General features: G+C 40.6%; 7 protein-coding genes across 7 annotated transcripts in view; 3 read left to right on the top strand and 4 right to left on the bottom strand.

Moving 5' to 3' along the window:
• Window positions 1–205: 205 nt before the first annotated feature.
• Window positions 206–1,778, top strand: JH06_5731 (hypothetical protein; the record flags this gene model as incomplete). Its single annotated transcript, XM_014670757.1, is given in 5 exon segments — window positions 206–340; window positions 374–448; window positions 479–538; window positions 570–1,254; window positions 1,270–1,778. The coding sequence occupies 5 exon segments, from the start codon at window positions 206–208 to the stop codon at window positions 1,776–1,778; spliced, it is 1,464 nt and encodes a 487-aa protein (XP_014526243.1).
• Window positions 1,779–1,870: 92 nt separating this feature from the next.
• JH06_3878 (hypothetical protein) lies at window positions 1,871–2,908 on the bottom strand (the record flags this gene model as incomplete). Its single annotated transcript, XM_014670756.1, has 5 exons — window positions 1,871–2,129; window positions 2,161–2,478; window positions 2,509–2,597; window positions 2,627–2,835; window positions 2,866–2,908. The coding sequence occupies 5 exons, from the start codon at window positions 2,906–2,908 to the stop codon at window positions 1,871–1,873; spliced, it is 918 nt and encodes a 305-aa protein (XP_014526242.1).
• A 4,437-nt stretch (window positions 2,909–7,345) lies between these two features.
• JH06_3877 (ubiquitin carboxyl-terminal hydrolase family protein) lies at window positions 7,346–8,850 on the top strand (the record flags this gene model as incomplete). Its single annotated transcript, XM_014670755.1, has 7 exons — window positions 7,346–7,408; window positions 7,439–7,556; window positions 7,587–7,885; window positions 7,915–8,139; window positions 8,170–8,410; window positions 8,441–8,609; window positions 8,640–8,850. 7 exons carry the CDS (start codon window positions 7,346–7,348, stop codon window positions 8,848–8,850), a joined length of 1,326 nt encoding a protein of 441 aa, XP_014526241.1.
• A 1,778-nt stretch (window positions 8,851–10,628) lies between these two features.
• On the top strand, window positions 10,629–12,202 carry JH06_3876 (actin-related protein like; the record flags this gene model as incomplete). The annotated part of the gene is given in 12 exon segments (XM_014670754.1): window positions 10,629–10,648; window positions 10,664–10,757; window positions 10,805–10,913; window positions 10,946–11,144; window positions 11,175–11,251; window positions 11,301–11,488; window positions 11,518–11,579; window positions 11,610–11,718; window positions 11,748–11,807; window positions 11,838–11,942; window positions 11,975–12,049; window positions 12,080–12,202. The coding sequence occupies 12 exon segments, from the start codon at window positions 10,629–10,631 to the stop codon at window positions 12,200–12,202; spliced, it is 1,221 nt and encodes a 406-aa protein (XP_014526240.1).
• JH06_3875 (hypothetical protein) lies at window positions 12,199–13,470 on the bottom strand (the record flags this gene model as incomplete). Its single annotated transcript, XM_014670753.1, has 7 exons — window positions 12,199–12,344; window positions 12,375–12,606; window positions 12,637–12,807; window positions 12,839–12,973; window positions 13,002–13,176; window positions 13,207–13,379; window positions 13,402–13,470. 7 exons carry the CDS (start codon window positions 13,468–13,470, stop codon window positions 12,199–12,201), a joined length of 1,101 nt encoding a protein of 366 aa, XP_014526239.1.
• Window positions 13,471–13,639: 169 nt separating this feature from the next.
• JH06_3874 (hypothetical protein) lies at window positions 13,640–14,979 on the bottom strand (the record flags this gene model as incomplete). Its single annotated transcript, XM_014670752.1, is given in 10 exon segments — window positions 13,640–13,724; window positions 13,755–13,855; window positions 13,887–13,957; window positions 13,989–14,094; window positions 14,124–14,289; window positions 14,321–14,368; window positions 14,399–14,556; window positions 14,656–14,733; window positions 14,785–14,920; window positions 14,939–14,979. The coding sequence occupies 10 exon segments, from the start codon at window positions 14,977–14,979 to the stop codon at window positions 13,640–13,642; spliced, it is 990 nt and encodes a 329-aa protein (XP_014526238.1).
• Window positions 14,980–15,564: 585 nt separating this feature from the next.
• JH06_5683 (RNA recognition motif-containing protein) overlaps window positions 15,565–15,878 on the bottom strand; it is a gene marked incomplete at both ends in the record, with an annotated part of 1,041 nt that continues 727 nt past the window's right edge. The window contains 3 exons of the mRNA XM_014670751.1: window positions 15,565–15,660; window positions 15,710–15,784; window positions 15,815–15,868. Coding sequence (XP_014526237.1) covers window positions 15,565–15,660; window positions 15,710–15,784; window positions 15,815–15,868 — 225 coding nt within the window. The remainder of the gene's footprint in view (window positions 15,661–15,709; window positions 15,785–15,814; window positions 15,869–15,878) is intronic.

Here is a 15,878-nt window from a genome sequence, read left to right as displayed (position 1 = left end):
GTATAGAGCAAAATGATTGAAATTACTCGATAGGTGAATTCTGGAGCTGGTTTCAGTGGATTGCTTCGAAACGGATACAAATCGTTTTCTGGAACACAAGATGCAATCATTCGTAATATTGATGCATGCAAAGAGCTTTCTACGATCCATCGGACATCGTTGGGTCCAAATGGTGTGATTTGTCGTTGAAATTGTGATTCTAGGCATGTTCAAGCTTGTTATCAATCAACTCGATAAAATATTCATTACTAGCGATACAGCCACAATTGTGAAGGAGATGGAAGTGGTTCATCCTGCAGCAAAACTGATTGTTGAGGCAGCGAAAAAGCAGGAAGAGGAGGTATGGGAGTCATTCTCACTTTGATTAGTATAGGTTGGAGATGGAACCAACTTTGTTGTCACGTTTGCTGGAGAGTTATTGGCGAAGGCTGAGGAGTTGATTATACTAGTATGCTTTAAATGGATCAATGATGAATAGGGAGTTCATGTGAACGATATTATCACTGGATATGAAAAGGCCATTATAAAACACTCGATGGTATGATTCAAAGAGTGTATGAACTCTAGAGCTGGCTTCAATCAAGGTAGCTGATATGCATGATGAGGATGCAGTGACGTCTGCAATCATGCCTGTAGTCTGTGCTAAGCAATATGGTCACGAGCAAGTTCTGGCGAGAGAGATAGCAAAGGCATGCTTATACACTCTTCCCAAGACTCCTTCAGATCCTAAAATCGATGTGGATAACATTCGTACAGCACGACTCCTGGGAGGTAGCGTGGATCAGAGTCGTATGATGGCAGGAATGGTGTTGATGAATCTCCCTCAGAACAATGTCCTTCATGTTACAAATGCCAAAGTGTTGGTCCTGACGTGTGGATTGGAAGCATCTTCGTCTGAAACCAAAGGAACAGTTCTGATCAAATCTGCTGAAGAGTTGTTGAAGTTCACGCGAAATGAGGAGGAGGCCTTTGGGAATGAGATTGAGGCAATCGCAAAGACAGGAGTGAATGTGATATTTGCAGGAGGAAGTATTTCTGAGATATCCCGGCATTATTTGAACAAATTTGGGATCATGGGCGTATCTGTGGGAAGTAAGTTCGATTTGCGTCGTATCTGCAAAACACTGAATGCAACAGCACTGGTGCGTGTGGGTCCTCCTACAGCTGAGGAGATTGGCGAGTGCAGTGCAGTTGAGGTGATCGAAGTGGGAGGACGGAAAGTAACAGTGTTGAGACAGGAGGGACAAAGAGGACGTGTGTCTACTGTAGTGATTCGAGGTTCGACAGAAAATCTGATGGAGGATGTGGAGCGTGTGGTAGATGATGCTGTGAACACTGTGAAGACTCTCTGTACAGATCCTCGTCTGGTGGTAGGTGCAGGTGGAGCAGAGATGGGAATGGCTGTGCGTGTGGCCACATATGGTGAAGAGTGTCCTGGATTGGATCAGTATGCTGTGAAGAAATTCGCTGAAGCATTGCAAGTGATTCCTCGCACTCTGGCTGAGAATGCTGGATTGGATCCAACAGAGGTTGTGAGCAAGCTGATGGAGAAATACTCAAATGACGTTCGTTGTGGATATGGAGTGGATATTGAGGGAAAGGACATTTGTAATGTGATGAATGAGAAGCAACCTGTGTTAGATGTCTATGCTACAAAGAAGAATGCTCTTCGTCTTGCTGTAAATGCAGTTCTTACGATTCTTAAAGTCGATCAGATCATTATGGCGAAGGAGGCCGGAGGTCCGAAGTTGCGGGCTCCTCAGAAAGATGTGGAATAGTGGGTGATGTGTTTGTTGGAGAGTGTGTTGAAGATACTTGTCAAAAGCCGAATCGATTTACAATCAGAAGGAATTAACTTGAAAGAAACACGCTATTTGGTATGTTTACGAGTTCGCTTCACTTGTCGAGTCTGAGTTACTAATACACTTGAGTAACTCAACCCAGCTTCTTTAATAGCTTCTTTCAAAGCTTTATCATCAGAATATACACTATTATGATTGTCAAACCATAAGGTTCGTAAATCGTTTGTTACACCGAAACGATGAATATGAACACCTACCTCCGATTCTCCTTGGTAGGACCGATCAAGCCAAATCTCCTTTCCAACAACATGTCCCCAATGCCGTTTTCTACACCTTATTCACATATCCAACATCATACGACTCGCCTGTATCAATTTTCTCATTCAAAGACCGAATACTGGTTACAGAAAGAGGCATAATTTCAGGGTTGGAATCCACTCGATAAGTAACTCCCTTGATTACTAATGCATCTCCCTGACGTACTTCCTGAGATACATTTTCTGTCATCACCACTTTACAACTCCCTTTAGTTACCGTTGCTGTTCCCGAGATTTCAACCATATATGACCTGCAGCGAGGGAAAAGACTGAACACTTCACTGCTATTTGTTTCATTTGTACCAATGATCTTTCCTTGATAGATGAGTCGAGGGATGAATTCCTTCGATTCTGGAGAACTAAAAATGACCACCTCTATCCAAACGAACGAGACTTCAACCACATTGCGCTTCACTCCATCGACATGTTCCTGTAAACTCAATAACAATTCTTCTTCATTATCAGCATCGATTGGTGGCTATTTCAAACTATTCCCTAAACACCTACCTGAAATCGCAACAATGGATCTTCATAACTGATCATTGGCGTTGATTGAAGTTTTGTTACCAATTCTTCGTTATCTTGAATGTCATAATGGATTCTCCGACTCATCTCCTGAATATCAATCGGGTTGTGCTTGCCACGTTTCCGTAGAATATCTTGAATCGTGAGAATCAAGTCGGGAATGCTTCGAGTCTCATCATCATACAACTCATCTAGCAATCATCTTCCACCTGGATTCTAACCATCGTCATTCTTAGCCTCGTCTTCCCAACGATAGACATTCATTCGAGATAATAAAGGAATGATTGGGATCCCAATTCCTCGTTTGTCAAAAGAATTCCTAAAGTCTAGTTGATCGTATCTGTTCATACTCAACTTGTTGATTTGACATTATGTATACGACCCAAGCTAGTGCTATTGAAATTCAGTCTCTTGCAACTCAGTTCATGTTGACTCGTTTGTTTTCGTCTGAATCGTTACCTGTAGCAAGTGAGAATATTTCCGAGATGGCAGAGATGATGGAGAAAACCCTCTCTTCACAGGAGAATGATTCAGAAGAACTCCAATACCTTGTAGATCACCTCTACAATCGTTATGGATGATAATTTCTCTTATATCTAGTTATTTCGGCGTTTACCATGATGTCTGTGGATGACAGGAAGACTTTGGAGTTTGATTGTGGCTGAAAGCGTTAACTCTAGAGAATGTTATCGATTATCACGCTGTTTTGTCGATTTATGTGAAAGGGCAATGACAGTTGCAGAAGATCCTGAATTTGTCATTTTCAGTCTCTCCTTTTTGATGCTATTGAATAAGCCTGTTTTTGTCACATCCAACGCTCTCACTCATCGGGATGTGACTTTGCGTAACTATTTCTATGAGGGCATGCTAATCCTTGTGGACGGAGTTTCTTACAGAATTACCACTATAATCCGACCACTCTTCAAGATCCAATTGGAGAAAAAAGATGATCCTGACGTCCATCTCATTTTGGACATCAATAGTAACCGAATTACAGTATCAAGTGACGAGATATTGAAAGCTTACACACATTGGTTGAATTCTCTTCAACCAGGAACTCCTGTTGATTATTTAGAGATTCAAAAGGACGGATCGAATGGTTGGAGTCGAGGTGTAGTTTCTTCTCTCACTCCAATCTGTTCTGTGTATTATGGTGATTACGATGATCAACCTCTGTTCACCACTCTTCATGATATGAATTTGAGTACCATTCAGAAAGCAAATACAATGTCTTATGGTGAGTCTTATGATACCATGTATCAGTGTACTCTTCCTTTGTGGGATAAGCCATTCCCCGTGAATGAGAACAATCATTCCTTATCACAACCTGCTCGGGGTTTTACAGCTGGGCCTATTCTCTTTCATAATGAATATCCTTTCAGTTTAATATGTGAATAGTTCTCTTCATTCACTTCTCCAATCATTCTTCATATCATTCATCGAATTGAAGAATTGAATCTTATCCCAAAATATCTCTCTTTTCTGGAAGTACGAAATTATATTCTCTTTTAGTGATAGTCACATTCATTCTCACCACAATCTGTTCTCTATGCTGTATATGGCTTGTCACAAATTCTGCCATATTTCTACAAAGAACGAATTACAGAACTTTATTCACTCCTTCAATCGTCTTTGCTGAATATACTTGAAGAGACCATTCGAGTATGAATCCTCTGTCTTCTTCAGCCATAGAAAGATTGTGCCGGAGCCTCACTACTCCAGACGTGTTGTTCTCTCTTCATTGACAGTGAGGAGCGAATGATTCAGTTCCTGGTGGCTGCACTCTTTCGTATTGAGTCACTTCACATCACAATGGCTTCTCATACCTCACGGAACCTTCTACGTCGGCTTATTGAACAACTACAGTCCATGTCATCAGATCGTAGGGAGGAGTTAGGTCGACTTGTCACTTCTAAACTGTGTCAAGGTGGATACTTTGCCATTCTGATGAAGGACCCTCTGTCGACTATTCAAAGTGTCCTTCTAGATTTAATGACTCTGTGTGAACAAACAGGGACTCTCGATGATAAGTAAAATATCTGTGTTTTTCTCAATGACAGAAATATCCAAGATATATGGAATGGTGTTGTTCGGGATCTTGATAAGGATAGTCTCATCTTTGCAGTAGGCCATTGAGATGTGATCAATTGAAGGATTTGTTGAATTCGCTTTTAGTATCATCTCATAAGTCAGTACCAAAATTCCTTGGATTTCTGGAAACGTATATTCGTGATCATCATTGGAAGAATGGAATAGAATTCTGTTCACGATTATTGCGTGTGGATTCATCGAATAAGGAGATGATTACAAGTCAGTATGGTTCGCAAATAATTGAATTGTTACGTGTATCATTGGGAGCAGGAGCTGTGAAAGGAGAGGAGTTGAATACAAGACTTCACACAGCTTGGATTCTTCTGCCTGAATTCTTAAAAGGGAACTCTGAGACAATGAGTCACTTACACACACAAGTGATGAATGATCTCTCACCATTAAACTCATATGAAGAGAACATTAGTAATGTGTGTGTGATGAGTGTAGTTGTTGGGTTATTTGAAATGGGTATGAACCATCGTTCACAGATGAAATGTAGGTGAAACAGTATGGGAAGAGCATGAATATCAAGATCTCTTAAAGAACTACTTAACAGTTCTTGAATGTCTTCTTCCTTATGATGAAGACATTTACAAGGAAGTAAGTGAACTCACCTGTACAATTTGTGATCATCTTCATTCTCTCTCCATTTCATTCCCATTACTCTCACCTCTTCTGGTTTATTCACTTCAACATCCAACGACCATTACAATTGAATCTATTGTCAATCTCGCTTTTCATTATGGGGATAAACTCTCTGAAACGGATATGAACATTCTTTTCACTCCCTGGTCATCTCAAGCTTATTCTTGTGTATGATTTTTGGTATTCCAAAATATGTAGCTTTCTCGGAAATCATCTTCAGATTTGGGAAGTGTGTTTAAATATTACTGTACTGGAGATCCTGCTTGTTTCGGTAGCTGTGCTTCTGCTGGTTCTATGGAAGGATTGGTAAGTGAGAGCATGAGGGATGATGAGATAGGTGGTGAATTCGATTAAAAATAGAGAGTGGATTGAGAAGTGTATTGCTGAGTGTAACGAGAAAGGACGACTTCAGTTCCGGACTTTGTATCTGTGTCTGATTCTGGCTTGTTACGAGAAGGGAGAAGATGCAATGAATGCATTGTTGGAGTACATGTGAATCATTGAATTCAGAATAGAGTGTTACTCCGACTCTTAACAGAGGCAGGCCATCAAGATGCACCAGCAGCTGAAGTTACTCTTGCCACATGTTCATTGATTCTCCGAAATATGCGTTATATTGTGGGTATTTGATTACCTCTGTAAGATCTAGCGAACATGGGAATCCAGTGATCAATTGTCTCTCGGTCATTTGATCAAGGTCACTGTGGTTCACAACGCACAAAGACAGACAATTGATTTGGATACTGGAATGAAAGGATATCTTGTGAAGGAGAGATTAGCATCAGAACTGGGTGTTGATATTCGTCGACGCCTTCGTGTGCGAGTCAACAAATGATACAGGAATAATAACTAGGGAAGTGTACTCTCTCTGTATGAGACTCTGGAGAGTCGAGGAGTGGTTACTGGAGATCAAATTATTGTTGATACAATTGGAAACAAAATGAAACTCCCTTCAGTGAGTATAGGATTGAATTGTCTCTTAAGTGATAGTTCAGGATAGTCACATGGATCCTATTATCTCCACTTCAATCCTACCAAGACTCTTGCCTCTCTTCTCTCGTTTCACTCTTCATCCTGAGATCCTTCGTTCACTTACACTCATGTTGGACATGTTACCACCTCAGCCTCACGTCTACCAAGCTTCTCTTAGCATTTCAGCGTAGTTCCTGGTTCTCTCTCTGACTTTATAGTCACTCTGTCACAACTGCATTACTGGAGGAAGTGATTTCTTCATCACCTACACAACTCTTCATCAATTTACGTCTGTTGGAACGTGTTCTGATCAAAACTGCTCGTGAAAACAAGGATCAAATAACTGCTTGTATCTCTGCTCTGATGGTAGGAAATAGAGAGTATTTTGTGAATACCAGAAATCGGGATTAATTGAGATTACACAAAATCGACTCAAAGTCTTATTATCCCAGAAATCCGATGATTTTCAGTACTATGTGGCCCAAGACCTTCTCGATTTCACGGAACAATTAATGTATCCTTGTGTAAAACACATTCCCGTGGGAATGCGTTACTTACAGAGTGATGATGTGGGTGATTGGTTGCAAGGAGGTTCTCGAGCCCTTAAAGGCTGGATCATTCCATGGTTGGTGGAGTGTGAAGTAGAAGTAACCATGACTACACATGTGAGTGAGGAATGGGAGTCAATTCTGTATCTTCCTTGCTAAGTGCCTCATTATTAGCAAGTCCATCATACAATCCTCGCACACATCACTCCTTCCATTCGTACTCCGATTCCTCACACTGCTGGATCTGCTGACATCAGAATCTTCTTCTCTCTATCGCTGGCTATTGGAGATTCTCTCATTGGCATCCGATTCGTCTCTGATTGCTCTGTCTTTGATCACAGTCCTCTCACGGAGCTCATCTCTTCAAAGTCAGGTATTTGTGGAATTGCAGAAATCGGTCGAGAAACAATTCAATCCAGAATCCCTCCAAATTTTGGCATGTTTGATGGATGAAGGACATGTGAGTGTAAGTCGTGTGAAGAGTGTTTGTGATACTGTTCTGAAGGAGGTACAAAGCATATCCCTGCCTTTATCATAGTGCCAAAATCAAGAAGATTTCTGTACTGGATTGATTAGCTGTGATTTCTGGATTTCCGCTGTTTTGTCGTATGCCAAGAAAAGTGGTGAAAATCGTCTTCTGAGTCCTTTCATGCAAAGTATGGAAAAATTGCTTCTCTGAGTTGTAGAAGTAACTCAGGTGCTGCTTCAATCATTCCTCTCACATCCACAAACTCAGGCTGAAGTGAGTGTCCTACTAAAAGAGTTGTTGTCCACAGATGCTGTGTGTGAGGGAGTAAGTGAGATTCTAAATGAAACCACAGACCGTATTCGGAATCTGAAGATTGAAGACCACGCTTCAGAGATTCGAAGTCATGTTGAAGAGACGAGTCATTGTGGTATGAAGAACTTGGGCTGTATTTGCTACTTGCTATCAGTGATGCAACAGTTTTTCATGATTACTCCTTTCCGACAAGGGATTCTTCAAGTAGAGACAGAGAACGGTTGAAAACATAGTGTAAATGGACTGGTATTCTGGCTGAAGGTGAACGAGAACTAGGAGAAAGTGAACGAAAGGAAGCTTCAGCAGAGAAGAAGGAAGAGTATCATACATTGCTTGATACTTTGAAGGAGATGTTTAGTTATCTGTTAGTGAATCCAGGAGAGGAATATGATACAAGAAAATGGTGTTCTATAATGAAGGATACAACAGGTCAATCATTGAATGTCTATGAACAGGAAGTAGGAATGATTACCAAATCTCTGATTTAGGATGCTCATGAGTACTTAACATCATTCCTAGATCGAATTGATCAGGCATTACAGTATACGAATCAGCCTCGTCTTATCAAATCACTGTTCCGCGGGACTTTAATTGATCGTCTAATTTGTCCTCATTGTGGAGAGATTCGACATAGTGAAGTCCCATTTACAAATCTGAGTGTGGAAGTGAAAGATGTGTCAAGACTTGAAGATTCATTGAAACGATTTGGAGAAAGTGAGAGCATTGATGGTTTGATTCACTGAGTGTTATATTCCGTAGACTATCGTTGTTCAGTATGTGATAAGAAGGTTACGGTTCGTAAGAGTCAAACTCTTCATTCTCTTCCTCCATATCTAATCATTCATCAAAAGCGCTTCGATTTTGATTACAATACGTTCATGAAGACCAAACTCTATTCACCATTCACTTTTCCTATGAGGATTGACTTGTGCTTCATTGATAGAAGGGTTATTCATAGAGAGCAGTTTTTGGATGATCCTTCTCCTAATGATTACTCATTGAAAGGGATTGTCATGCATTTGGGGAGTTCTGAGAGTGGCCACTATTATTCCTGGATCCAAGATGATCCAGCCGAGTCTCTTAAGTGGCATGAATTCAATGATGAAGTTGTTACTGAGATTAGGTCAGAAGAGATTCAACAGATGTGCGAGAATCAGGAAGGAGTATGATTGTGAATGGTTTGTCAGAGATAGACTCGGTTGACTCCTTATCTCATGATATACAGACAGTCAGCATATTCCACTCCAATCCTTCCTTTGAATGATTTGGTGGATTCAAAACAGACCGCACAACTGTACGAGTATCGGGCACAACGACAATTTATTCAGTGTTTAACTTCAGCACCCATGCTTTCTCTCTTACTATCAGTTCTCCCTCAGTCACACTGTTCTTCACTTCACACACTGGTTCTTACTCTTCTAGTTCATTTGGGTTGGAGATTATCACCTGTGAGTCGCAAAACATTCAGTTCCCATAAGCAATCACTCTCCATACAACTACTGAATGTGATAAAGACCATGACAGTCAGTGCCTCATCCATCATCACTCTTTCATACCCTCACACTTTCTCCCTTTTGTTCTTCAATCCATTCGATTCAGAAATGAGACTTGCTCCACTGCGAAGTGCTCTCCTAGGTTGGATGCCAAAGTGTAGTTCATTCTGATACCTATTAGTTGTAGTGATCGAACAGGCCAAGAGAGGAATGGTAGCTGCTCTGAATTGTATCTTCTCCTTTGCTTATACACTCACACAACAGTCGGTTCTGGAACAGATTGCCAAGAATTCGGTGTATAATTGGAATATCGGAAATCAGGGAGATGAAGTATTTTCACTCATTTCTCAATTGTTCCAAGTGGAGCCTGTAGTCGCATTTCTCGTGAATACAAACAGACTCGGGAGCGTAGTATCCATCCTCAAACAGAATGTTTCTTCTTCTGCTCGAATGAGTGATATATGTTTCTGGAATCTGATTAGTAGAACCATTTTTAATCATGCTTCGCACAGTGCAGAGTATGGGCGTTACATTGGAAACAATCGAATCTGAAATCAGTCATTTGGCGAAGGAACGTCGTGCCTTCCTGTTGGCCGCAGGAAAAGAAGACAGAGTTGTCGTTGAGGAGAAACTAAGAACTACGGGAATTCATCTTGTAAATGGAGAGAAGGGATATCTGACATGTTCGGAGAATGGAGAGAGAGGTGAGAGAGTAAAGATGCCAGACAGTTACATCATTTTATTCCCGCGGGAATTAGCAGAAGCAATTGTGGACAAATCTGTTTTATCAAGTCTATTGAACAGTGAGATACGTTCAGAATGGGTGTTGTATGTGGCAAACGCAGCTCAGTTCAACCCAGAGTCAGTGCTGAAGTGGGATGTGATCTATAGACGTATTTGTAGTGTATTGGACACAATGCTTCAGTACATTACAGTCGATCCTCGGGGACGCCATTTGGAGACAATCCGTACGCTTATCTTCTTCTTAGAACATTTGAGTGATGATGATGTGAAGATAAGTTTGGAATACTGTCTGAAGGGAGAGAACAGTCTGTGGGAGAGAATAGAACAACGCTCGCATAAGGAAAAGCTTATTGTAAGAGATAGGAGAGGGAATGAACTGTAGTACGCAGTTGAGATCGGTGAGATGTTCTTGAAACATGAGGAATACTTTATTTACACGGACCAGGACAAGGAATATGCTTTACTAAAGGAATTGTTAATCGAGGCAGCAGCCAATACAGGGATCTATCGAAATGCTGCAGACTGCTTGAGAAAGATATTATCGTTAGTGAAGAGGGAGTAACACTGTTTGTTGCAAAATTCCAAAAAGGAGAGGGATTTTGTGGAATCCTATTCATAATCTGTTTGTCCTTAATAAAGGTCCTAAGGGTCTAGGACGGGTTTATTTTACTCCGTAATCTTGTTATCTATCCAGGAAATCTGTAAAGGGCATGTATTGCAGTGGTAGGACGTGGATCAGCTAAAGAGTTATTATTGTAGATGAGACTGGAGGTATTGTGTTGGATGTTGGTAGTTCCTCAATAAAATTGGGATATGGAGGAGAAGATGGACCTCGACTTGTATATCCTTCTGTAATAGATTGTTGCTGTCCTTTTAATTGTTGTAGGCATATGGATATATCAGTCAAGAACCCCCAACATATTATCTAGGGACTCAGGATTTGAACATCCGAAGAGATCAAATGGATGTCTATCAATCCTATTCGAATGGAAAGAGTGATTTGATTATAAATATACTAACACTTTAGTTACAAACTATGATGCTCTTGAGAAGTTGCTTGATTTTGGTATTACAGCTGGATTGCGATACAAAGCTCCAGAACATCCTCTTCTCATAGTAGAAGAACCCTATGAAACCAATGAACAGAGAAAGAAGTTCGCTGAATTATTATTCGAGAAACTCCACTTTCCGGCCATTTACTTCCTCAAATCATCCTCATGTATCGGGTTTGGACTAATGTTTCATATGATGACTAGTTTCTCTCTAGGCAAGACAACATGTCTTTCAATCGATTTTGGAGCTAGTGGAATTCGTGTTATCCCAGTTTATGATGGTTATTCTTTAATGACATGTATGGAGAGAAGAATGAGAATGATGAGTAGCAAGTGCAGTTTCATCCTTTGGAGGTGATTATATGACATCTCTTCTTGCAGATAAACTGAATTCACAGAAAATCCAAGTGACTCCTCATTGCTTCTTGAAGAAGCAGGTTGTCGAAGGAGTAGTTGCAAATATCCAAAAGATTGATTTTCCAAACACAAAAGCATCATTTCTCAAGTATGCTATTAATGTACTTATTGGTTGTCATTCTGATCGTAGAATATTGTTCGTGATATGAAAGAATGCTGTTATTGCTTAAGTGCCAAACCAATCGCTCAAACGTAAGAGAATGGAAATGCATTGATCACTAGTCCTCCTCCAAACGAAGCGATTTCATATACTCTTCCTGATAACCAGGAGGTCCACTTAGACCAAGATGCGTATTATCTTCCCGAAGTAATGATGACGGGAACCACGGGAGTAGGATTGAAATGAGGGATTGAATGTAGGAAGATGGACAAGCACTTCCTGACACGATTTATCAATGCTTGTTGAATTGTGATGTGGAGGTGATAGAGATTATGAAGCTTGATACATAGATCCGAAAGGACTTAACCTCCAATATCATGTTGGCAGGTGGAGGGGCGAGAATGAAGGGATTATCTGAACGACTGGAGTATGAATTGAATAAGCGGTTGAATTCTGTATCTGTGAAATGAAGAGAATGAGTTTGTAGTCTTTCAAGCCAAGATTGTATTCATCTGAACCTTTATACAATCCTTATAATGCTTGGACAGGAGGATCAATCATTGTATTGGATTTGAGAATAAATGAGATATAGAGTTCATTAGGATCATTCCAACAGTTATGGATTTCACATGAAGAATATGTGGAAAATGGAGTAGAGATTATTAGTAGTCGTTGTAATTTGTATGTTTGTTTGGGATCTTATTGGAGTTATTAACAAACAAATAAGAACTTCTTAGGGACAAAAGAGAAGAGAGTTCGGCATGACTCACCCTTACAACCAGTACTGTTGGTTTCCCAAGTCAGTCCAATGTATTCTTCATCCTCCAGATCAATCATATCGGAATAGGCAGAAGGACCTATCTCTAAGTTATTCTTTTTATCCCTACCTTCAAATACTAATAATTCAGATCCCCAAGTCTTGGTGAAATCAACTGAACGTTTGACGGTCATTCGTACACGTGTGGTAGGATGAGCGGCATTTGAGAAGTACACTACATCTGTTGAATAATCACGAATAATTGAAGCGGCATTGATAGGATCCACTAACACAGGATCATAGTAGATCTCACCAAAGTTATCACCTCCATCAGTCGACACAGCAATACCACGAGCGGTACCCTTGATATCAATTCCTCAGCTTTCTCTTACATTCAGATGTTGATTGCGCATATTCGCCATTACGATACCATCTCCAAGTTCGACTAATTGAGCTTCATCCATCTTCTTGAAGTATGTATTGCTCGCTGTCCAGCTCTTGCCCAGATCATCTGTGTACCACACAGGATCATACTCATAAGCACCGTGGTGGCCAATGAATAGCTGATTATGAGTTGAACACCAATAATGATACCAAACGACCAGCATGAGGTCCATAACGGAGTTGGAGTCCATGGCCAACACCAACATATGTAGTATGAGCCCCTCCAACCTTTTCTTCGATATTCTCCATGGGAGTGTAAGTATCACCTTCATCATCCGAAGTTGTCTATATTAGATAGGAAATCTAACCATACCATGATGAGCTGAGCATCCATGAGGTTAGCAACAACCAACAACTTGTGGTTTTTCCAGTCATATACAGGGGATGCTTCTCTTGTAGCAATTGTCTTTCCAAAAGGATATGTCAGATTTCCCCACGTCTTTCCGCCATCAACACTCTTCTTTTGGCAGACATACATGGCATTATCTCTAGAGATAATAGAAGTCCGGAGTAGCTACCTAGGTAGTGGGACTGCAGAATCCGGAATACAACCATCACCAATAACCATTCTACATTCCGCATAGGCAATGAGAGCATGAGGAGTTCGAACAATAGAAGGGACACGAATACATGGGAATCCGTCCTCCCAGGGCTTGAACAGTTCAACACTCTTGATTCTTGGATCACAGCCCTAATCCATTAGTCATAAGTACAGGTAGGACATCACAAGCATCAGAAGAGACGACAGCAATGAGACACGCAATTACGATAACCGATATCATTTTAGTGTTTCCGATCCCCTCTTCAAAAATGATTGGCTAGAATAATCCGAACGTTATTTGTAAGTAATTGGATACTACGACGATAGAATCGTTAAGTTCCTATTATACAGATGATACGTAACAGCCCCACTTATTCTACTTTTGGTTATTGACAAACAAACAATCACTATCAGCCATCCGCATTAGTGATTCCTTGTGGACCAATTGCAAAGGTTGCCTCATTTTCCGCTAGATCTGGACTGTCGTAGACTTTACTATGTATGAGGTAATAACATCATTGTTACCATATTCGTTGTTCTCCTTTTCCCTTTTTGAAATATAACCGTGTTGTGCTGGCATGGGCAATTACATTTCCTCCAATAGGTTTTTTGGTATCTTTCACAAACTAGACTTTATAGAGAGTCATGATATGTTACCATGGCTGCAGCGCCTGGATCTGCGGTGACTTGGTTGATGATCAAGACTGCTACATTGAACTCTTCAGCTACTACACTTCAAATCCCCTTTATACATCTTACATTTCTTGAGAGCACTTAAGTGACGACCTAGCTTTTGTTGTCGTTCTGCTAATTCTCCTCGACCACTGTAGTCAACTCGAAATAGAGCTGTAATGGAGTCGACAATCTGTTTAATAGATACGAAGTGATCCCTACAAGCAAGTGATAGGGAGAATCATCCTCCACAATCTTGGCTGCTGCAGCTGTGATGATATCCATTTGTTGTTCATGTGTATATGCACGCGCAAGTAGAATATTGTCCAGTACTTCATCACCATTCAATCCGTATCGTTCGGCAATCTCTACTACGCGCTGAGGACGACTGGTAAATGAATAGAAATGTTTGTCCTTACAATGTTCCTTCAGTATCAAGGAAGATTACCTTCCCATTTGCTCCATGCCTAGGTATCACTCCCTTCTACTACTTCAACATATCTGTTGGTAGTTGTGCAGTGACACAAAGGGTATGTGCCAGTTGAGTTTTGCCTGTTCTGAATTCTCCAAAGATCTCAGTGATGCTCATTGTCTCAATTCCTCCTCCAAGGAGAGTATCAAGTTCCGAACTTCCTGTGGTTATTTTTATCACTTTCTAGGAAAAAGGCTGTTAGTGATCACTACTTGTCTCATGCTCATCATTTCCCTTCCGGTGCAGAAGATACCGGTTGTCTATATAATAAAACAGATACATTCGTACCTTCATAGTACGAGCAACAGTGACAATCTTCTCAATCTTAGCTTCACTGAGACCTTTAACCGTAATTAATTCCTTTAAATGATCCAATAATGAAAATTATGCCTTTTGGGGTGTCTTTAGAACCATTCCGATTGTGTAGTATCCTCCGTCCTTCAGTTTTTGAATGTCGCTTGCATTAATTCCAAACTGTTGAAGCTTTTCCACAGGTTCAAAGGTCGAATCCTCTTCGACTTCCATCACATTTTCGGTTCCCTCCAATCTGAGTGTCACATTTTACATATAATTGTACTGTTTACGCACTGAATAACTTAATGCCATGATAATAACCTGTGATAAAGTGATTGTTGTAACTAAGGAACGAGGGAGAAATGGTGCGCCAGACAATTGGCTGAACTATTTCTCCCTCTTGATATTTGAATTTGGATTTAGATTCACTCTACTCATTATGAACTATCATTTCTTGTAACAAACATTTCACCCATTCACACATAACCATTCGCCATCACCCATTCCCATGTCTAAAAGAAAAAGACTTTCCAAGCACATTAGTAGAACTGCTTTCTAGAATCGACCCACATTGTAAGAGCCGCTCGACATCAATCTCTATTCATCATAACCACTTTTTGTACCAACTTTCAGGTGTACTATCGCTCATTTGTAAGCCAAATGTGTCTCCCTTGATTCCAAATCCCAGAGACTCTATCGATAATCCACTAAATCCGTTCCAACCGAATGAGTATGGAATTGCTTTTAGTACAGATTCTTCCAGTGATGTAGCTATATCAGGTTCCGACAGTATCCTATTACTCTCTGAGAAGCCGATAAGAACAATAGGGGATGAACAAGAGAATACAAGCTCATCACCCTCATCCTGTTTCGGAGATCCGATTTCACTGATGCGTGCTACATTGAATCGTACTTCTCAATACCTACTGTGAATCGATTGACTGTCATCTCCACTGGACTGCAACGATGGTGATCCTGAGGATTTGATAGGACCTATTTCTCACTTTTCATTCACACTTCTACTCTTCCTTGGCAATACAACTAACTTGGGTGAATTCCGTGAAGGAGGAGGAAGAGAAGTATTGTATTCATCTGTTATCCGCTTGTACACATATCGCTAATCATCATTCTCTCTTCTCTTCTGTACCTGTTGACGTTCATCCCATGAAGAACCATTTCCAGGATGAGTCAATTGATAGAACTCCTGCTGA

This window comes from Blastocystis sp. subtype 4 (genome assembly GCF_000743755.1).
Source record: "Blastocystis sp. subtype 4 strain WR1 chromosome Unknown seqid_0233, whole genome shotgun sequence".
NCBI classification, from domain to species: domain Eukaryota; class Bigyra; order Opalinata; family Blastocystidae; genus Blastocystis; species Blastocystis sp. subtype 4.
This window is presented reverse-complemented; position numbering and strand designations above follow the sequence as displayed.